Here is a 22,781-nt window from a genome sequence, read left to right on the forward strand (position 1 = left end):
TTTTTAGAGGCAGGTAGGTTTGGATAGCTTTCTCTCTTAATACATGATGTGAAGCATAAAAGTGCAACAAAAAACAAAAACCCCCAAACAAAACTAAAGGGCCCAAATTCTTTTTTCCCTGCACTGTATTTTTAGCTGGCTACTCAAACACAGTCCATCCAGCTTGTGGCACTCGAGTCCACCCAAAGCGGTCTGAGACTTATGTGAAATGCACCAGCTGCACTGAGCTGTAGTTAAAAAAAAAAACTGTGTTGAAATTAGACTTCCCCTTTGCAATAAGCTCTTTCAGTTGATTGCGTAATAGGTACAAACTTTAACAAACCGACCTGTTGCAACAGTGTCATCCTGTTACAGTAACACAGCTGAAGTGAGCTCCTTAAAACGACTTGGACTATACCTGTGGCAATGACACTGAAAACACCTCAGTTTAGAGATTTAAAGTTGTGACCCAATATCTTTGGGTCCATCTAGTGCATATTAAAAAAAAAGTAAAAGCTTTGAAGCTATTTTCTCCTTATGCTTTATAAGAGACACATCAGAACAACAGCTGTGCAGCAAGATCTAACAATAAAAAGAATAGTTTTTAATAGTTATTAGGAACATCTATAGAGCAAACTAACAAACGTCTTACAGTTGCTGAGTACAATTTGTAATTTAATGTGACAGAATCACAAGGAAACGAAAAACAGAGACACAGATACACATGGCCTTTTGATACAGTGAGGTTACAGCAGTTTGAAAACAGATTAATTTAAGGGTAGTTTTAAGTAGCAATCGGTCAGTTCAGAGCACTGCTGCGTTTTATTTGCCTTCGGTGTATGTCGTGTCCATGGTCTCCACTGTCTTGATGAGAACAGGACCTGACCTTTGTCTCTGCATGGTAACGGGCACAGCTGTGGAGAAGTCGGAAAAGGGCGTCGCTTAGATCTCTGAGATGAAGGCTATTGTTATGATCTCATCTTTATTTGTAAAATACAGTGCTGTACTTACTTCGGTTGGGCACTGTTTGGACACTGAACACTCTTTCAGTGCCATCAACACAGTCGTTACTGGCAACAGCTGCTGAAAAGAAGACAGAAAAAAGAGAGAAGAGGGTGTCACTCTGATCCCCGAGATGAAGGCCATTAAGATGATCTCATCTTTATTTGTAAAATACAGTACTGTACTTACTTTTGTTGGGCACTGTTTGGATGCTGATAACAGAGTCTTTACCAAGTCTGTCAGGGTGAAAGCAGGAAATACATTATAGGGCATGTACTGGTAAAGTTATTCACACGGTTGTTCAAGTGAAGGTTGCAAAGCCCTTTGTGGCTCTAGAGGGAGCTGTGCAATAAACCTGTCTCATGTTTAAGCTCCAGCAAAGAAAGACAAGTGATAAACCAAATTACCCAAAGTAATTGTTTTACCATTTTGTTTTTTTCCTGCCATAAAACTGGAAGACAGACTTCCAATAAACCATAAATCTCATCTATGTGTTACTTGTCAAAGTCTGGTTCTGGTTCTGGATGTGGATTGGGCTTTGCAGATTGGATGTAGATTTGTCTTTCAAACTTGCACCTGAAAGGCCGCTCTGCTCTACGACTGCAGTTACCACCAGTTGTCAAATACCTGTGGGTGTTTGCATTCCACCCCTGGGCTCAGTTCTTTATTGTTTAATGCAACACACCGAGGTGAACTATTTGAATAGTGAGACAAATATGTGGTTGTGAAACTATTAAAAACAACCAAACCAAACAAATAACTTCTTGTTTCTGACTGAGGCTTTTGCTGAAGGTGGTGTTTTTTTGTTTTTCTATACCACACCCAATTTCCATCTAAACTGTCGGATGACAGATGGTATGCACGTACAGTAGCTCATACAACCAAAAATATCAGTAATGATTAATATGTTTTAATCATTTTCTGAATCACTGTAGACAGTTTCCAAGCTGAAACCTTACATCAATGGTCATCCATCCATCCATCCATCCATCCATCCATCCATCCATTTTCTTCCTTAACACATTGTTGCCAGCAACCTCCTAAGTTCTGCTGGCTTACCTTTCTTCCTCTCCCTCCAGGAGTTTCCTGTAGGTGGAGATCTCGATATCCAGGGTCAGCTTGACATTCATGAGGTCTTGGTAGTCTCTGAGCTGCTTGGCCATGTTATGCTTGTCCTGCCTCAGAGCCGCCTCAAGGTCCTTAATGCGGCTTTTTGCATCTATTACAGCCTCTTCCCCTCGCTCTTCCATATCAGATATGCTTACCTCATTGTGGGAATACTGACAAAGAGAAAAGCTTTATTTAAATCTGAGCTTCACAGTGATTCCTGATGATTTTAATAATAATAATGGATTGGATTTATATAGCGCTTTTCAAGGCACCCAAAGCACTTTACAATGCCACTATTCAATCACTCTCACATTCACACACACTGGTGGAGGCAGCTACAGTTGTAGCTACAGCTGCCCTGGGGCAGACTGACAGAAGCGAGGCTGCCATATCGCGCCATCGGCCCCTCTGGCCAACACCAGTAGGTGGGAGGGTAAAGTGTCTTGCCCAAGGACACAACGACCAGGACAGAGAGCCCGGGGATCGAACCGGTAACCTTCTGGTTACAGATGCGCTTCCCAACCCCCTGAGCCACGGTCGCCCCGATTTTGTAAAAATTGGGGGTTTTTGTGTGGGTTATGGTAACAGGAAAACCAAACTGCTTTTTCAGAGCAGCTAACAATAACTAAATGTATGCAATTAGCTGTCAGTTCAAGATGAAAAAATGTTTCCTTTGATTTGTTTTCAGTTTCCTTTCTTTTTATGAGAACAGGAGCTAAACCTGTTGTTCCTCTTGATACTTGTTAAAATCCAGTTTAAGATCAAACAGACTATGAGGTAGTCTTAAAGCCCTTCACTCACCTGTTCCTTCATAACATCAATCTCAGTCTGCCGACGAAGAATCATTCGCTTAAGCTCAGCTATTTCGGCCTTAGTGTTTTGCAGCTCGCTGTTATGTTGCTGGACCTGCACTTTCATCTGATCAAACTGGTGTGGAAAAATATCAAACAGCGAGACAAGGATATAAACACAGTAATTATTGGGTTAACAAATGCCGTTTTGACGTTGTAGTAGATTTATGAGCGGTAACTTCTGAGCCCTTTTCATGTCTCTATGCCCATTTTCCTAGTTGGTTTATTACATCAACAGTAATGAGCAAGAATTCATCTTAGACCTTCACCTTGCTCTTGTACCACTTTTCAACTTCTTCACGGCTGTAAGCAGCAATTTCTTCATACTGAGCCTTAACATCAGCTATAATGTGGTCCATGTTCAGGTTGCGGGAGTTGTCCATCTGCACCACCACAGAGGTGTCCTTCACACGCTGCTGCATGTCATACAGCTCCTTATTTAAAACAACACATACAGCGAAAGTTAAGAGGAAAAAATCCAGAATATGACACCTAATTTAATTCACTGATTTAAATTCTGAAAAGGTTTTTAATGTAAGCTTGTTTACCATCTGATACACTTCTTTGAGGAACAAGATTTCATCCTGAATAGCTGTCAACTGGCTTTCCAAATCCACCTTTCTCATAATTTCTTCATCCACATCCTGGAAGCAACAGAATAAATAAACAACTTTTCTTTTCACTGCTATTTTTTTTTTTTATTACTCACAAATAAAAGTATTAGTGTCATTGCATACTGCACCTTTTTGAGCAGTACAAAATCATTCTCTGAAGTGGCCCTGCAGTTGATCTCTTCCTCATACCTGAAACACCCACAAAATATCAAATTACACACAGACAGACACCCCCCCCCCCCCCCCCCCCCCCCCCCCCCACACACACACACACACACACAGAGTTCTTATCACTGTCCACTTTATTATCATATATCAAAGCTGAGCTCCTGTTAAGCAGTGGTTTGATTTCTTCCACCAGGATACCTTACTTAGTCTTGTAGTCTTCCACAGTCTCGACCATGGCTGTGCACTCATTTTCAAGCCTCACTTTATCGTGTCTGCAAAGCTCCAGCTGTTTTTCCAGGTTGGAAATGAACGTCTTAATAATGGACTCCGCATCATCAGAGGAGGGGGCGCTTTGCTGATTCAGGAGCTTCCACTTGGTTTCCAGCACTTTGTTCTGCTGCTCCAGCTGTCTGACCTGACACACGAGAAGGGATACGAACAAATTCCAACACAGTCCCACTTTAGGTTTTAAAAGAAGCTTCAAATGCCACCGAGTTAACTTGGAATAATAATAATAATAATAATAATAATACATTTTATTTATGAGTGCCTTTCAAGTCACCCAAGGACACTTTAATGGTTTATAATAAAAAGATTTTAAATGTGACAGTAAAATTTCCTCTTACCTTTTCGATGTAGGATGCAAACTTGTTGTTAAGAGTCTTCAGCTGATTTTTCTCCATGGTGCGTATAGTTTGGACAGTGGGATCAACTTCTAAGTTTAGTGGGGCAAGCAGGCTCCTGTCGATTGTTACTGGTTTGATATCGGTAGCGGTGCTGATTTGGCGGATGGAGTTGGATCCCATGGAACTACTTCTGAATCGCCCTGAAGGTGAGTTCAGCAGGCTCTTCCGCTTGCTCCTCAGACTCATGGTGCTGTTGAGTTTGCACTGCTGGAAAGGATGGGGAGCTCAGCTGGTAGAAGTGGTGGTATAGCTCTGTTGTGCACGTTTTATCTTTTTGGCTGCTTTATAAGGCAGAACTGGGCGTGTTGTGATAGTGAAGTGATTGAATGTGGGTAAACCAGTTTGACACATACCTCGTGCTCTCCCACCTACCCCTCACTTTAAAGATGCAACAGGAAACTATTCCTGCTCCACAGCTTCAGGTGAGTTCCGTAACAAACTAAAAGTCTGCACTCACACAGTCTGAAAACTCAGTAAATCAAGAAGTCATCAAGAAAAATAAAACATTCCCTGTTATGAATAAAGAAAGATTTTATTTAACATAATGAACTGCAGAGCCACAAGTTTTTAATGTAAATTTAAGTCAGTATATGCAGAAAATTCTTTCAGTAGGCAATGTTACTTTTGGAAATGTTCCCAAATATTATAATATGCATTACACACTGGAAACTACATGCACATCAGTGGACCTCGTAAAACCTCCCTTAACTGAAAGAGAAACTCTGAAGTCCTGAAACTCTAGTAGTACGTTTAATAAAAAAAAGTCACAAATTTTCTGGAAAACTGTTATTTTTCTTCTTGAGGTACTAAACTAGTAAATATGATTGTAAGAGAGTAAAGTCAAAAAAGTACAAGGAAAACCTTACCAACTAACTACGCCCTCATAACCTCACACACTCCACTCATTAACAGGAAGCTCCTTACTTGGTTATTATGGACTAAAGTATTTCTTTATTTCTATCTTTGATTGATCTCCACTGCTGCTGCCTCTGTGCTGTGATAAATTTGACACAGTTATGACAGTTATGATTACAAATTATCAACCATGGGGCAGGGTCGGGGGTTCGAATTCACCGAATGGCTACCCTGAGGTACCCCTGAGCAAGGTACCGTCCCTACACACTGCTCCCCGGTGTGGCTGCCCGCTGCTTCACTGAGTGAATGGGTCAAATGTAATTTCCCCACTGGGATCAATAAAGTACACATTATTATCCTATGGAACAAAAGAGGAAAATAGTTTGATTTAAAAATTTACCACACTTAAATTAAATGTGTTTTCACTAATGTTAATAGAAACCAGTTGTACTAAAAAAAAGGAAACCTGTCTGTTCTCTTGTTTGTTTTTCAAATCCTCCCTCTCTCCCTGCGCGTCCAATTATCCAATCATCGCTTTCCTTTAAGCAAACAACTACTGTACAAAGGAAAAATGTTCTCACATAACCAGATTTATAAGGGTTTGTTTGTATGACACTGAATCTGTGCCACCCGCTCAACATTTCATCAGAGCTGAATAAAGTCAAGAGAACAGAGTGAGCGTCATGCGTATACTTAAAATGCTTTTTGCATGACACTGAATATTTCCTTCGGGTCTTCCTTTGACAGAAATGAAGATTGCTTCATTCAATTCATTCATTAGTCTCAGATCAATGCTGGATCTGAGACTAAGGTCTCAGATCCAGCGGTCCTGACAAGCCTGGTTAAGGTAAAACATTTCTCCTTGGCGTTAGCGAGGCAAACCAAAGAATGAAATGGCTGATATGAACTCTTTAAATGAGGACGCCGTGTACAGAGTCAACACATCACAAAACATGTGTAATGCATTTCTTCTTTGGAAATTTGTTGTCAATGTCACTCACTCATGAGTGTTGGGAAACAGTCATTATCAAGTGTGAAAATGAAAACTGGGAAGTAGCCAGGTGCATTATCAGGGTTAGTAAAAAAGAAAATCGCTTCTCATTTCTTCTGCTTTCATTATCATTGATTCAAAACAACCCCAAAACAACAACAAACAAACAAAAACAAAACAATAACACTGTTTGCACTTCTTTTATTAACAAAGCTTATTTGTTGTAGATTGTGTCTTGATATGACATCATAGTTATTCTGGAGGTGGTGAATGTGACTGGAGATTCTGTTAGAGTGTTAGTGGAAGAGCTGAACGGGTGAATTTACTTAAAAAAAAAAAAGATTTTCTGACTAAAGTAAAACTGTCTCTTCCTATAAGTATGCTTACTTTTACTGTTGTCCACATCTCAGGGTCAGCATCACCCATCACTATGCTCAGCAGCTCAGTACCCGTCTGGGAAGGAGCAGATACAAGGAACAGTTCCTGTTTCTGTACAGGCAAGCTTAAATAATCCCACATACTGTAAAGCTGAACAGCTCTATAGAATAATTTTTTTGTCCTGCTGGAAGGGACGATGTGGTCGACCTTATCGATTGCTATCAGTATAAGGATGACCAGGTCGATGATGTGGATGCATTTAAAAGAGAGCCCTATATTCTCTACTTTAAAACTCATAACACAGGTCAATCTTTGCCCCTACTGAAGCTTATGGTACCTGGTTCAGTCAGAACAAGGAGTTAGGTCTGTGTGTGTACATGTTAGTCAGTTGCTGGGACATCAGCAGTATGTACGAGTCATTTTTAACCGTGGATCTGTTTGTTGAATGAGTCTGATGCAGCGTGACATGCTAATTACAGCAGACTGCAGCAGGTTTATCAAGTTTAGTATCTTGTGTGAGCAGGGAAATATGTTTAACTTACAGTATGTAACTACAGAGGATGTTATTGGAGTCAAGTCAACTGTTTCTGTTGCAGTGCTGAGGGATATAGTTCCGATCCCGATGCATTTTTTGAGTTGTGATACACATAGATAAAGATATATAGAGACAGAGATATCAGGTCAGAGGAATCTCATCTATTGCACAACCTGTAAATTATCACTCAGTGTCCTCATATTTTCTTTAGGGATATTTAAAGTTGTATTAGCCTGAAAAGCTGCGTTTTTGTTTTTTGTTTTCTTAATTTCCTTTAGAATGTAATGATCCTGGGAGACTTCAGGGCAGATGGCTGGTATCTCTCATCCAAGGAAAGGGAGGAGATCCACATTCGCAGTGACAAGAACTCTTACTGGCTGATTGGTGATAACGTGGACACCAGGGCAAAAACAAGTGATCATCACGCTTATGACAGGTTTGTTAGAAAGATTTGTGGCAAGATATACAATTGTGGTCAGAAGTTTATTTGCCCTCGTTGAGGGCATGAATGTCAATGTAATGTTTGGCTTTTATTGATTTATTTGAAGTGTTTTTTTCCAGGATGGAATAATTATACAGCATACATCTTTAATGATTAAAAAAAAAGAAAGAAGAATTGGATGCATACGTTTGAATTTATTTCTTTAGTGGTCACAATCAACTACAACTGGTAGTTTCTCCAAGATTTAAGCTGCACAATCATTGCACCCTGGAAAATGAACAGTTCAAAGAAATTATTGAAAGCCCAGAATTATCATAACATTTATACCCATGATGACTGTATGTAAATGTCTAACCACAACTGCATATGTTGTTATGTGAATTCATGAATTGAATGAATGCACATCTTCCACAGGATAGTTGTGTATGGAGAAGATATGCTGGCAGCCATTGTGCCAAACTCAGCTAAACCATTTAACTTTCACAAAGAGTTTCAAATGACAGAAGAAATGGTGAGCTATCTGATCTATCCCTCTTCTTGATATGCACTTGAATGGCTATTTTGCTTTTCTATTTTTCATTTTATACACAAATCCTTGTGCCCTTAGGGTGAGCGATCACTACCCCATTGAGGTGGAATTGCTATTCCCTTTTGGGTGAAAAAGAGCAACAACAGATGTGCAGTTGTTGACACCCAGCAAGGATTCAGGAGAGCTGTGACAGGTAAAGAGCAAAACACTAATATACTTTATCTTGTTCCTGATAGATGTGGAAAAAGCTGGGATACAACCCAGCTCAGAAAACTAGATGGAAAATTCACATAAAGGAAGAAAGCAGTGATTTCCAAATGCATTTTAACTTGTATTTCAAGAGTCAAGTCGAGTCAAGAAAGCCTTTATTTGTCACATGCAAGTTCCCCTGCAGCAAAATGGGACCCTCCCTGACCTTACATACACAACACAGACATCACATGGGGAGACAGGTCAGAGACCGGTAGTATTATGGAAAAACACTGAAATGTACACTACAATGGGCAAGACGAGGAGGGGGAAAAAAGAGACCTCTACTCATGCTGGGCTCCTATGGGGGGACAGCATGAGAACAGAAAACAAAAAAAACCTCCTCTGCACAAAGAGCACAGAAATGTCCACATCACAACATCATGAAGCACGTGACAAGCAAGCTGACAAGCTGATACACCAAACTGCTGAGGTCAGCACGCTGATAAAACATGAGAAAAACTGTGAAGTCTCTTAAAACAGTGCTCCTTAATGAAAGAACAGGAAGTGTTTTGGACTGTTCGCTACTTAGGGTGTGTAAAATAATTCAAAGTTTTACCAGTACACTGAAAAGCAATCCGGGATTTTGGAGCAAACTACCAACGTACTCCCTTCATGCAAACTGCGTTTTGCATGAATCACAAAGGCATGGCTGCGTAAAAGGCATGGCGTGTGCACCTGCCTGCCTCCCGTCAACACTTCTATTCAATAGAGAAGGTATGTTTGCAGGAAGAATGAAAACAACTGAATCACTGGCTCTCTTGGTGTTTTTGACCCTTAAATGTCATTTAGCATTGTGAAAAAGAGTGGATATAATAAAGAATAGTGACATATACTCGCCTGACCCAATATTTGCATTGTTGCATGTATCAGAATCAGTCATATCTGTGTGACGAAACATTCTCAGTGCAATACAGGCCAAAGGTAATTTGCAAATTGCAGTTGGAATTTAAAATTACGCCTCTCATTTGTTGTGATTAGATGTTATTCTTCTTTTGATGTTTTAGTGCAGTGTAGCCTCTATGAAGGAATTTGGGAGTGTCATTTTTGAATTCAGTTTTCATTTTTGAACCGAATGTGTCATGAATTCAGTGGTTTCTCACATACATCTGCTTTAAAGATTTTGTAACTAATCTATACATTTGGGGTGATAAAAGGTCATGAAATCTTACATCCAAGTTTAAAAGGATGGGGCTTTGGGACATTTTCACTTTTCTTATTGTATATAAATAACAGCAATAATGAACTGATTTTACTAACACTTAGAATCTTTTGGTCCAAAGCCCGAGTTCAGCTATGAGTCATAGAGCTTTTGTTTTTTGTTTATTTACAGACTGGTCTATAGCTGGACCAACTGTGATGTTTGAAATTAATTTGAACTGTCTGAGCAACAATCTTTACCAAAACTGGTGCACATGATCTATAAACTGGGTCTTAGTGTTTCTAAGTTTTGTCACAGCAAATTAAAATTGGAGTTGAGTTAATATCTCAACAACCTTTTGATCTGTGATCAAAAACAAACTGGTTACACGGACCACACACTGTATTACAGAACTGGATTTAGTCTTTTCCAGGTAACCTCAGGGTTAACCCTGGGTTTGTGTGGGTTAGTGTGAAGGCGGTTCACTTGTTATCTCTGTAAATTGCCATAGTAACATAACCTGCTCCAGAGCAGATTATGTTCCAGATTAGAGATCAGCGAGTAGGAAATCAGCGATTTCTGATCCGAAATTGATTCTCTGAAAAAGCATTGCCATTCCTGGAAAATCCCTCACAAATCTGTGTGTGAACAGTAGGAGCGTTAAAGTTTTGCAGTAGCGTGTAATGTCTTCGTGTTTCCCTGATGATTAGAAAGAAAAGAGGCAACTTTATTCTTAGATATTTTTTTTCTGACTATGAACAATTTTACAGTTTTATTGTTTGATAAGCCTCAGCACACAATCTTAAAACAGATAACCTGATTGTATTTGCTGACTTTCCATTCAATTTGCATAGAGAGTAATTTTGAATGCAGTTTTCATATTTATCTTCAGGATATTTGATTATAATCCTTCAGATTCTCCTGTCTTAAAGATAGGGTTGAGTCTGTTCACTTGCACAGTTAGCCAGCTTTCTTATCAGGCTTTGCAAAGCGCATTTGTCCAATGTTGTTAAAAGTAAACAACTTTACAGTAATTTGCATCTTACTTTTATTAAGAGTGAAAACAGGAAGTGAGAAAGTAACTCAGAACCATCAATCTACCACACACACACACACACACACACACACACACACACACACACACACACACACACACACACACACACACACACACACACACACACACACACTTTTCTGTTAAAGTGTGTTTATTGTGGATTAGGATTCTGAATAAATATTGTGACATACAGTACAATACAAAATAAGTAAATATGGGTGTAATGCACGTATTGCCTCTGTCTGTTACTGAACTGCATGACACAGCACTGTGGCCTTGTATGCCTTGGCTTGGCCTAGTTAAGAGCAAGAAAATAGGGCAAGGTTTGTCTCGTAGTTCTTTGGTCAAATAGCGGAATGAAACATCTTCTGACAGCTGCTTAATCCGATGAAAAGAATGTACTTTAACAAGAGCGAAAGGCGCTATTTAATTGCATTTTTACCACTTGTTCAAATTAGTGATGGGTCGTTCGCGAACGAAATGGCTCTTAGAGCCGGCTCTTTGACGTGAACGACGCGAGCCGGCTCCTTATCGTGAGCCGTCACGTGGTTTTTTTTTTTTTTTTTTCTTTCTCTCAGCCTCTCTCTCGCACTTTTTTTCCGCTTCACTCTGCACGCGAGCCTTGTGCTTTACGCTGGGCAGAGGGGGGAGGGGCGGTAGTTACACTCAGTAGCACAGGAACAGAGCCAGAGAGAAAGAAAGAGAGGCAGGGACAACAACATTAGAAAGGTATAGTAATCATCCACAACTATTTTCGGTTGCAGATGATAAAGGATTGAGAAAGTTTATTCATGCAGGTCCATATGACAGAGAATATGCATGTTCTTTTAGTTTTCATATTATAATTTATATTTAATTGTGTTGTGGTTTGCAGTGTTTTGTGTTCTTTTCACTTTAAATTTGTGAAAGGAAAAAGCTGAAAATTTAAATAGTTAAAACTTGAAATGTGAATAGTTGATTTTTGTATTATATGATTTATTTATTACATTTTATGTGGAGTGAATAAATAAAAGTATATTTACGGTGGCCCCTAGAGACAAAGCACATACAAACTTCAAATCACGTACGAACTCTGAAGCATGTACAAACTCCAAAACACGTAAAAACACGTACAAACTCCAAAACACGTAAAAACTCCAAAAACACGTAAAAACACGTACAAACTCCGAAGCACGTAAAAACTCAGAAGCATATAAAAACTCAGAAGCACATAAAAACTCAAAACACGTACAAAAGACAACAGAAGTGCTCCAGGATGCTGGGCGCAGTGTTGAGCCTTTGTTATCTTGTGGCTACACAAGCCAGCAAGTACCAACGACCGGATTTGGTGTGTGGTAATAACAGGTAAATGAACTTTTTTTTAAATTATTTGAATATATATATGAGTGCCTGTGTATAAATATACAAACAATACACACATGCTTTCAATTGTGTAATTTAAGTGATCTAGTAGCTCTGCTTTGGAAGTTCAGTTCATGCTAGAAATGTGTTTTGGAGTTTGTACGTGTTTTGTCTCTAGGGGCCACCGCATATATTTATATATAAACATATATAAATAAAACCACTTGTTTTTACGTTAGTAATTCCTTTTGTGCATAATTTTATATTATTGTTAATAATAAATTAATTAAAGCAACAAAACAACCTGAAGAGCCGGTTCGGAGCCGAAAGAGCCGGCTCTTTTTAGTGAGCCGAACCGAAAGAGCCGGATCTCTAAAAAGAGCCGGAAATCCCATCACTAGTTCAAATCACACATAAACGAACGACGTGACGGCATGACGTGTACCGTTCAAGTTAACGGCGTAAGCTCGGAAATTCAGCTTTTATATATTGAGCACGGGTTGCTACTTGTTCAAGTTATGCCTCTGCGGTTAGAATTATTAGCTCATTGTAAAACTTTTAAAAGATTTCTATTCATGTGGCTCACAAGTAAAAAAAAAAAGGATTTAGTAGTGCGGATAAAGAATAGCATATAGCTGCCGTTTTTGCAGTTATTCCCTTACGTTTGTGAAGTGTACGCTGATGTCACGTGACTGCTGGACCTCTTCGACCAAAACACCGAGGACCCCGCACAGCTTGTCAACAAAAAACAACGGTGACAACTTTCTCAGCGTTCACCGAGCAAAACTCTGAAGCTACAGCAAACCATCACTCACCTGTCCGGTAGACAGGCCGTCTCAATGCATTACAGAGGACCGAAAACACCGCGGCGATTATGGATGTGTACGATTTGTTTAGTAGTTGCAGAAAGGGCGACATTTGTAGAGTCAGGTAACCATCAGCTCTGCTGAGCTTATTATGGCTTGTGTGCTCGATGATAACTTATTTTACTTTACTGTGTTTGCCGGTGAGAGTTCTAGCATAGATTGGGCTAGCTTTTTCTACAATGCAGTCTTGCAGTTTAACTTCGGTTTTATGCAAATAAACGCGAGTTAACCACAGAAGGCAGTGTTGCTAACAGGAGCCACGATGAGCCAGTTTGTAACTGTAGCTAATTGTGTAGGTCAGCTCCTCGGTGTCCAGACGTAATGATCGCACTAGGTATCAGTGTCGGATGCTCAACCGGATATCTAGTCTCCTGCTATAGGACAGAGTTACCCCGAGAATTACGAGGAAAGAGCTTGACAGGACAGCAAAACTATGCTTAGCTGATCGAAGGAATCATCAGTGGTTACAATGTATACATAAACCAATTGTTGCAGAGTCCAATAAAGGGGGCGTGTCTGTACAGTCATGTGTACTAGAAAGTTTTCATGGGATTCATTGCAGTCCTGTGTTTCCATAGGAATTAAGAGGCCAAATAGCAACCAGGCTGGCACTAGTAATTGAGTGCACTTGATAATTTGATCACCAGCAAGTGTGAGGAGCTCTATGAAGATTTTAGAGGTTTTAGCAGTTTGCTGGTCTGGAGCATTCACGTGTGTTAACAGAATGTCCAGCAAATTTATCATAGGTTCAGACTGTGTAGTGCTTACAGAAACAAACATTGCACAATCAATAAGACTTCTAGAGCCATGTACTTTAGACAGATGACCATATTTAGACCATAATGTACAGCAGAAAATCAAAAACAACAAACACCTCATACTAGTTGTCAAGCACTGGGATAAAGGGGTGATGATTTGGATTTGTTTTGCAGCCACAGGACCTGGGCTTCTTGCAACAATGCAATCATCAAGTCGAACATAAAATACTCTGTATACCAAAGTATGCCAGAGTCAAATATGAGCCAGCCTAATTATCCAAGCCATCAGAACTGCATGCCTCCAAGTTTTACTTATTAGTACTGTAATAAATGAATGCAAATGATTTTGTAAAAGAATGATGTCATAGTCATGAAAGCGGTTCAATCTCATGCTGAGAAGCTGCTTTTTCAAATTGATTAGAATGAATAAGGGGATTAATTAATCAAACAGAATTCAATAATTCTATAAAATAAAATCATTTGTATATACCCTCCTCATCCTGTGTGACGTATGTATCTGTTTATTTTTATTTAAATCTTGGCGTTTTGTATGGTGAGTCGTGTCTGTGTTTATCGAAGCGCATCACTGTAACCTCTCTGCTCTTTGCCTAGATACCTTGTTGAACAAAGAGATGTTGACCTCAATGTAAAAGATAAATGGGACAGCACTCCATTGTAAGTACAGTATAGGCAGCTGATGTAATTCTCCCATCAACGCCGCATCATAATCATAACTGCTTTTAATATAAACACTTGTGTGCTTCAGGTATTATGCTTGTCTCTGTGGTCACGAGGAGCTGGTCCAGTACCTGTTGGCTAGTGGTAAGTTACAATCAGTTATAATCAAATAACACAGTATTAAACTGATGTGCTGTGCTTTAGAACTGCTCTGACATATTCTGTTGTATCATTCTAGGCTTTGAAATTTTTGATTTCATTTATTCATTTGTTTTTTTTTAGGTGCCAAGTGTGAAGCCAACACGTTTGATGGCGAGAGATGCATGTATGGCTCCCTGAGCGACTCTGTTCGACGCCTGCTCAAAGACTACAAGTGTGTAAGCATCCGCGCCATGCAGCGGGATGATTTCAACTACTTTCTGCACATGTAAGGGTCATGATTTTTATGTTGAAAAGAAACAAGAAAATAAGAGCAATAACAGGATGTTATAGTACATTTCTGGGTTTTTTCTTTAGGTTGCTAGAGCAGGGTCAGTATAGTGACGTCAAATTCCTGGTTCACGGACAAACGTTTCTAGCACACCGATGTGTTCTCAGTGCTCGCTCAGAGTACTTCACGGAAATGTTTGAGACCAAATGGAAAGGGAAGAACTTGATCAACCTCAAGCACCCTTTGGTAAGTCTATATGTTTTCATTAGTGTCCTGTTATATCACCATGTGTAATTCACAATTTTTAGTTATACTGTATGGATAAAGGCTGTTTTGATTTCAGATCAATCCTGCTGCCTTTGGAGCCATTCTACAATATTTCTACACAGGTGGGTGAAAAATATACCAGCTGATCTTCCATGTATCGTACAGGAGAAACCGGTGTTGTTGGGCAGGAAGGAAAGAAGGAAAATGCAAAAGATACAAATAAAATACAAACGAATATAAAATAAGTACGATAATACACTATATACAACGGTAGCATACACAGTATGTGATTATGGCTATGGTTGTGGAAATATGCAGGACATAAATTTAACTATTCTACCACTACTATTCCTATGTAAGTAACAGATATCTATAATTATAGACATGTACACGCACACACACATGTACATACATCTGTATACATATACCTGCACACGTCCATACACATAGAAGGTGCATTATGCATGAAGTGGTGAGTTATCGAATCTGCTTTTGGGATATAAATAAATAATGGTAAAATAATTTGATCTTTAAGAAGAAATTGCACACGCTACTCTTTAATGAAATGTTGTAGAAAGCATGCTTGGATGATAGTTGGATTGTATTTAATGTAATATTTTTATAACATGCAAAAATCTTAGTAAGAAAATGTTGTTTCTTTATCTCTGTTTCAGGACGGATGGATATTGATATAAGTCTTGTGGAGGACAGTAGACGACTGGCTAAACAGTGCAAAATGGCAGATCTCATAGAAGAGCTGGAGAATAAATGCAAACAAGTGTATGAATTTGGTAAGGCAGAACTCTTGATTTATATTTACTTGAGTAATGCACGTACAACTTTAAGCCAGTCTTAAGACACCTCTCATTTCTCTTTTATTGTAATTTTTAAAGAGGTTTTAAGCAATAGTTCTTCAGGCTTTCTTAAAGTCTTTCTCAGTTTTTTTGGGATCATGACAATGAGCCCAAAAAACTCTGCCAGCGTAGTAAAAGCATACCTGGATGATAAAACACAGTGGAGCTCTCCCAGAGCCCGGACCAGAACATTATTAAAGCAGTGTGGGATCATCTTGACAGAGAACTGAACAAAAGGCAGAAGCATCCAAAGAACAGCTTTGTCTTTCAAGAAGCCTGGAGAACTATTCCTGAAGACAAAGAGATTACAAGAAAGCTGCCTAAGAGACTTCATGCTGTTGAAGGTAGTCATACTAAATGTTGACTTTTAAGCTCGTTCCAGCTCTGTTCGCCTTAAATACTGTATTTCCATTGCATGTTTGCACATGCTTCAATAAATCTCTGGACCTACAGTGGGGCAAAAAAGTATTTAGTCAGCCACCGATTGTGCAAGTTCCCCCACTTAAAATGATGACAGAGGTCAGTAATTTGCACCAGAGGTACACTTCAACTGTGAGAGACAGAATGTGAAAAAAAAATCCATGAATCCACATGGTAGGATTTGTAAAGAATTTATTCGTAAATTAGGGTGGAAAATAAGTATTTGGTCACCTCAAACAAGGAAAATCTCTGGCTCTCACAGACCTGTAACGTCTTCTGTAAGAAGCTTTTCTGTCCCCCACTCGTTACCTGTATGAATGGCACCTGTTTGAACTCATCATCTGTATAAAAGACACCTGTCCACAGCCTCAAACAGTCAGACTCCAAACTCCGCCATGGCCAAGACCAAAGAGCTTTCGAAGGACACCAGGAAAAGTATTGTAGACCTGCACCAGACTGGGAAGAGTGAATCTACAATAGGCAAGCAGCTTGGTGTGAAAAAATCAACTGTGGGAGCAATCATCAGAAAATGGAAGACATACAAGACCACTGATAATCTCCCTCGATCTGGGGCTCCACGCAAGATCTCATCCCGTGGGGTCAAAATGATCATGAGAACGGTGAGCAAAGATCCCAGAACCACACGGGGGGACCTGGTGAATGACCTGCAGAGAGCTGGGACCAAAGTAACAAAGGTCACCATCAGTAACACACTACAACGGCAGGGAATCAAATCCCGCAGTGCCAGACGTGTTCCGCTGCTGAAGCCAGTGCATGTCCAGGCCCGTCTGAAGTTTGCCAGAGAGCACATGGATGATACAGCAGAGGATTGGGAGAATGTCATGTGGTCAGATGAAACCAAAGTAGAACTTTTTGGTATAAACTCAACTCGTCGTGTTTGGAGGAAGAAGAATACTGAGTTGCATCCCAAGAACACCATACCTACTGTGAAGCATGGGGGTGGAAACATCATGCTATGGGGCTGTTTTTCTGCCAAGGGGACAGGACGACTGATCCGTGTTAAGGACAGAATGAATGGGGCCATGTATCGTGAGATTTTGAGCCAAAACCTCCTTCCATCAGTGAGAACTTTGAAGATGAAACGAGGCTGGGTCTTCCAACATGACAATGATCCAAAACACACCGCCCGGGCAACAAAGGAGTGGCTCCGTAAGAAGCATTTGAAAGTCCTGGAGTGGCCTAGCCAGTCTCCAGACCTCAACCCCATAGAAAATCTGTGGCGGGAGTTGAAAGTCCGTGTTGCTCGGCGACAGCCCCAAAACATCACTGCTCTCGAGAAGATCTGCATGGAGGAATGGGCCAAAATACCAGCTACTGTGTGTGCAAACCTGGTAAAGACCTATAGTAAACGTTTGACCTCTGTTATTGCCAACAAAGGTTATGTTACAAAGTATTGAGTTGTATTTTTGTTATTGACCAAATACTTATTTTCCACCCTGATTTACGAATAAATTCTTTACAAATCCTACCATGTGGATTCATGGATTTTTTTTTCACATTCTGTCTCTCACAGTTGAAGTGTACCTCTGGTGCAAATTACTGACCTCTGTCATCATTTTAGGTGGGGGAACTTGCACAATCGGTGGCTGACTAAATACTTTTTTGCCCCACTGTATTTCTGCTTTCGTTAGAAAAATATATAAAAAAGGAGTGGCTCAAGATTGCATATTCCTGATGTAATGCAGTTTTTCCACTTAGCCTCAAAATACCAGACCACCTTTTAATCCCATATGTTTTTATCTAGGACCATGTCCACACTAATACGTTTTCATTTGAAAACGCATCTTTTTCTCTCCATTCGGGCCTTTTGTCCACATTGAGACGGCGTTTTCGGTCAAGGAAAACGCAGCATTTTGAAAACGCTCTCCAAAGCGGATACATTTGAAAACGCCGTTTTTGCATCGCACTGTGGACAGCGAACCCGAAGCCTTTTCGAAAACGATGACACATTTTAGTCATGTGATGCAATCATGTGACCTATTAAACTAAGATAGCAGATTGTATTATACAGCAGTTGTTTTGTTTGCTCTCAATTTTGACAGCCCTATTAAAGATTATGGGCGATCGTGGCTCAAGAGTTGGCAGTTCGTCTTGTAATCGGAAGGTTGCCGGTTCGAGCCCCGGCTCGGACAGTCTCGGTCGTTGTGTCCTTGGGCAAGACACTTCACCCGTTGCCTACTGGTGGTGGTCAGAGGGCCCGGTGGCGCCAGTGTCCGGCAGCCTCGCCTCTGTCAGTGCGCCCCAGGGCGGCTGTGGCTACAATGTAGCTTGCCATCACCAGTGTGTGAATGTGTGTGTGAATGGGTGGATGACTGAATGTGATGACTGAAAGTGCTATACAAATACAGGCCATTTACCATTAACATCAGTTTGTACATGCTCCAGATAGCTTTTCTTCAGATTCTTTACTTCACTCGCTTTTTCAAATTTGTACCTTTGTGTTATTCGCAGCAACAACTCCACCTCATCGTTAGTCCATTTAAAAAACTCTGTGCTTTTCCTCAACATTTAGCTGGGACGTTTCAAAGAGCTGGAAAGTAAATAAACGGCAGACAGAAATGAGGCAGGGTCGAATCTTCTTGCGTTTCACGCATGCGCAGGACTGGAACGCAAGCGTTTCCAGCCGTTTCAATGTGGACGCGCAACTCTGTGAAAACGACTGATAATGATAGTGTGGATGCGGAGCGTTTTCAGACGAAAGCGCCATTTTCAAATCTATCCGGGCTAGTGTGGACGTAGCCTAGAGCTGTTGTTTTTTTCGCCCACTAATGATGAGTTTTCCATCTTGTCTTGTTTTCTTTCTGTCCTCATATCAAAGTGTCCAATAAACCGGGAATCTGTGTCAAAGTTCTCACCCTCGAGCCTCACAGCTGTCAACTTCAGGATGAGATGGCTCAGTTAGCAGACTGTGCCCTGCCCACTGAATTAAGGGTGAGGACATCATGGCAGTAAAATAAGTATTTTAGCTGAACACCGCATTCATTCCTGTTGATTCTCTTTAGGTTGGATTTGGTGAGCTTCCCTTTAACAGAGTCGACCGCTTCCCTACTTATCCCGACATCTGCTTCAGAGTCGATGGTTACGATTTCTTGTGCCATAAGGTACGGATGAGAAAATCCTCACAGTGTCTTCTCAGTTACAGTGCAGACTCCCACACCACCGCAGCATAAACATGAATGTGAATGACTGAAGTGCAGTTGTGCGTCTCTCTCCAGGCATTTTTCTGTGGACGTAGTGATTATTTTAAAGCCCTCCTGGAGGACCACTTCAGTGAGGGAGAGCAGCTCCAGTCTCAGCCCAGCACCCCAGTGATTACTTTACACAACATCTCACATGAAATCTTTATCCACATCATGTATTACATCTACACAGATGACACTGAGGTTTGTGCACATTTTTTCTTTCTGTGATGTTTGCATCCCTAATAAATCATTCCGCACTTTTTTATTTAGGAAAAAAAGGATCTTTGAAAACAAACATCGATTATAAACACAGACAAACCTGTGTAGCAAAGCTTAATTGTTAAATACCTGAACAATTGTGATCCTGGTGGGATTTCTCATCATATTGTAAGAGAAGCTTTCCTGTATTGATATGGCAACATCAGAGCCATAGTGGATACAGAGGCTTACGGCGAAAGTGCTTATGAAATAAATATTGTCAAAATAGACAGATTTTTGGGTCGGTGAAACTGAATGTGATGCGTAAAACTGTTGGTTGGCTCTAGTTTTTGACTCCAAAACTAAAAAAAATCTTTATTGAAACCAGAAATGAGTACAATTTTGGTTAAAATAGGGGTAGGTCCTAATTTTTACTTTCATCTTCTTAAATTAAATTTTTGATTAATTTGGCCTGATGTGAACTACAATTCATAAAATCATAATTGCCTCGTGGGCAAAAAAGGATGTTGACAATAGAGCTGCCAATCAGGAGACAAAGATGAAGACCGTGGAGGAGGTAGATGAAGGTTGGTGTGAAATAGAGGCAGATCATCTGCTGTGGTGACCCCTAGAGGGAGCAGCTAAAAGAAGATCTCTAATGTAAAAAAGTCCTATTAGTAGCATTTTTCACATTTTCTTCCAGTATGCTGTTGAAAGACACGTAATTCACAGAACTTGTATCAGTGAAATGCATACAGCATTTGCATTTCCTCTGCTGGTGCCCTCCGTTGTTAAATAATTCACTGTGGTTTTTTTGTGGAGGCATCCATAAACAGACATGCAGCCAAGTAATAAAGCAGATATATTTACATGTTGTAATATCCTAGGCAAAAGAGATCTGGGTTGATTAGTTAGACTTTCTCTGTGTCACAACAGCTCATTTCCACACATCTGGGCCAGTTTTTTTATTATTACATAAAGCTGCTATAAGCTTAGAATTTATGATTAAAATAGGAGACACGGAACTGGGCACTAATTAGCTATTTTAATTGTCATATTTGGAATTAGAGCATTAAAATCCACAAGTGACGGCACATTTTGTCTCAGAAGCAGACAAATTCTGAAAAAATGCTCACCAGTGATCTCACACTGTCATCTTGAAATTTCTTAACTCGTTTGACAACCTCCCCTGTACCTTAATCGTAAGTTTTGACACTTAAATAAGTGTCACTAAAGATATTGATTTATATGTACAAGGCATCCAGAGGGAGGATTGCTGTTTTGAATTCTCGTGATAATAATATTCTCCCTGCTGGTTTCTCTGCATGTCCAGCTAATGACGGAAAACGTGTTTGATGTGCTGTGTGTGGCTGACATGTATCTGCTGCCGGGGCTTAAGCGCCTGTGTGGAAAGACGCTGGCTAAGACGATATGCGAGGAAAACGTTCTGCACATGTGGAAGACGGCCAAGCTCTTCCGTCTCTCTCGGCTAGAAGATCAGTGCACAGAGTTCATGGCCAAGATCATCGAGCGGGTGCGTGGCAGTGATGGTGTCCCATTGTCAGTGGGTCGTAGTTCTTCATTGTATCTGTGCTATTGTTCATGCTCATATTATATTCTAGTCAAACTCACAAATTCAGCTGGGGATCAAATAATTATTTCCCAGATTATAGGTACCTAAATGCATTGAGTTGTTGGAGTTTGATTGGCTAATTAGATGTTTGTGTTAACAACCAGTCGAAAATGCCCAAATGCCAATCATTAATGATGTTTTGATCTCTGAGACCATTTTATAATATTTTTGTTGCTGTTTCAGAACTACAGAGCTTATTTTTCCTTAAAAGTGTGTCAGCATCCCCCGAGTTCTCCATTAGGAAGAATTCACAACTGTCTACCTCTTGCATTCGTCCCATCACAGCTGGTGGAGCAAGCAGAGTTTGCCGAGATGGTCAAGGAGGACGCCGCGTCTTTAGAGAAGCGCCAAGAGACGGACTCGGTCCCCTTGGTGGACGACATCCGCTACCACATCGCCAGCAACGTGCAGACGTACAGTGCAATCGAGGAGGCTAACCAGAAACTGGAAGCCTTGGAGGAGCTGCTGGCGAGGATTAATATTGACTGCTGAGAGGTCTGCAGGTTTGTGATGCAGCTTCAGTGAAAGTTGAGGGCTTTTTTTTTAATGGTGGATACTTTGCAAGGAGGTAACAAGCACGTCTAGTAAAACAAAAGTGAAAAAAAAACACATGCATTTGTATGTTTGCAGTTTTTATTTTATTTTCAGCATATTGCATAGAATATATATTTGAAAAGAGCTGGTTATGTTTGGTGCAGATGTACAGAGAGCTGTTCGTTGTGGCTGTTTAACGTTTCTTTGAGAGACATACCAACTGTGACAAAACATATTTTGCAAAATGGGTTCTGAAGAGATCATGTGTAATATATTTACAACAGACTACAAAATGTCTTTGCACTGCGAACATGTGTGTTTAATTTAGATGGAAGTCGTGTGCAAGAATTTGAATGTTTAAAAAAAATGATAAACAAGTTTACTGAACTTCATTAAATATAATTTTTACGTTTTAAAAAAGGCAGCTGGTTAAATTGATACTTTCACACTCGAGAAATATTGGCAAAAAAAAGTTTATGTTCGCTTTATCCAGAAGATAATTGAATCTTCTTCTGATCCCTTTGTTTGGTGTTACGTAAAATATTGCTTTATGCCATATTTAATATGCAGACGCACCTAAATGTTAACATATTTAGTTGTATTACGCTGCTGTAGTTTGCCTCGCTGTTTGAACAGTGACATTTCTCCAGCATGAATACTTACCCCTTCTAACACAGTAATGCACTTTATTTTAACCTAAAATGAGAAATCTGTCGCCTAGTGTGTGTACCAGAAAATAACTGCTCTGAATTTTACCAATAAAACAATATTGCACGCAAGAGTAGTGTTTTCTTCAGTTTCTTCAACACATTGTGATTTTTTTCCCTTTTTTGTGGTCTGGAGATTATCAATAACCAACAGGATGGATTTCAAATTAAATTTGTTGTTTAGTAGGTGAGCAGCAACCACTAAATTTGAGTTCTCTGACCTTTCATCTGCTTCTAAATTTTATCCAGTGCCATTCCTGCCAGCTCCACTCAGCACCGAATAAATCACACAGTTTTAAGCTAAT

The 22,781-nt window shown here is 40.0% G+C and overlaps 2 protein-coding genes and 1 pseudogene across 4 annotated transcripts; 2 read left to right on the plus strand and 1 right to left on the minus strand.

Annotated features, from left to right (window-relative positions):
• Positions 1-560: 560 nt before the first annotated feature.
• On the minus strand, positions 561-4,692 carry LOC308407727 (keratin, type II cytoskeletal 8-like). 2 transcript variants are annotated; one of them, XM_080899565.1, is made up of 10 exons: positions 4,351-4,692; positions 3,928-4,139; positions 3,685-3,745; positions 3,491-3,586; positions 3,212-3,376; positions 2,893-3,018; positions 2,041-2,261; positions 1,171-1,217; positions 991-1,059; positions 561-893 (listed from the first exon to the last, which is right to left on the minus strand). In XM_080899565.1, exons 1-10 carry the CDS (start codon positions 4,594-4,596, stop codon positions 802-804), a joined length of 1,335 nt encoding a protein of 444 aa, XP_080755691.1. In that variant the 5' UTR covers positions 4,597-4,692; the 3' UTR covers positions 561-801. The 2 variants fall into 2 exon arrangements, with proteins under 2 accessions (XP_080755691.1, XP_080755690.1); XM_080899564.1 differs by having other exon boundaries at positions 991-1,062.
• A 104-nt stretch (positions 4,693-4,796) lies between these two features.
• Positions 4,797-8,554, plus strand: LOC308407318 (deoxyribonuclease-1-like; annotated as a pseudogene). The gene is made up of 8 exons: positions 4,797-4,832; positions 6,047-6,112; positions 6,484-6,572; positions 6,667-6,753; positions 6,826-6,967; positions 7,448-7,605; positions 8,026-8,122; positions 8,211-8,554. The product of its transcript is annotated as a deoxyribonuclease-1-like (transcript).
• Positions 8,555-12,621: 4,067 nt separating this feature from the next.
• On the plus strand, positions 12,622-22,542 carry abtb1 (ankyrin repeat and BTB (POZ) domain containing 1). The gene is made up of 12 exons (XM_080897972.1): positions 12,622-12,858; positions 14,165-14,227; positions 14,319-14,374; positions 14,513-14,657; positions 14,747-14,906; positions 15,004-15,049; positions 15,602-15,718; positions 19,041-19,153; positions 19,225-19,323; positions 19,438-19,605; positions 20,936-21,136; positions 21,521-22,542. The coding sequence occupies exons 1-12, from the start codon at positions 12,803-12,805 to the stop codon at positions 21,725-21,727; spliced, it is 1,431 nt and encodes a 476-aa protein (XP_080754098.1). The 5' UTR covers positions 12,622-12,802; the 3' UTR covers positions 21,728-22,542.
• The last annotated feature ends 239 nt before the right edge of the window (positions 22,543-22,781 follow it).

The sequence above is a fragment of the Rhamphochromis sp. 'chilingali' genome (genome assembly GCF_963969265.1).
Source record: "Rhamphochromis sp. 'chilingali' genome assembly, chromosome: 12".
NCBI lineage: Eukaryota > Metazoa > Chordata > Actinopteri > Cichliformes > Cichlidae > Rhamphochromis > Rhamphochromis sp. 'chilingali'.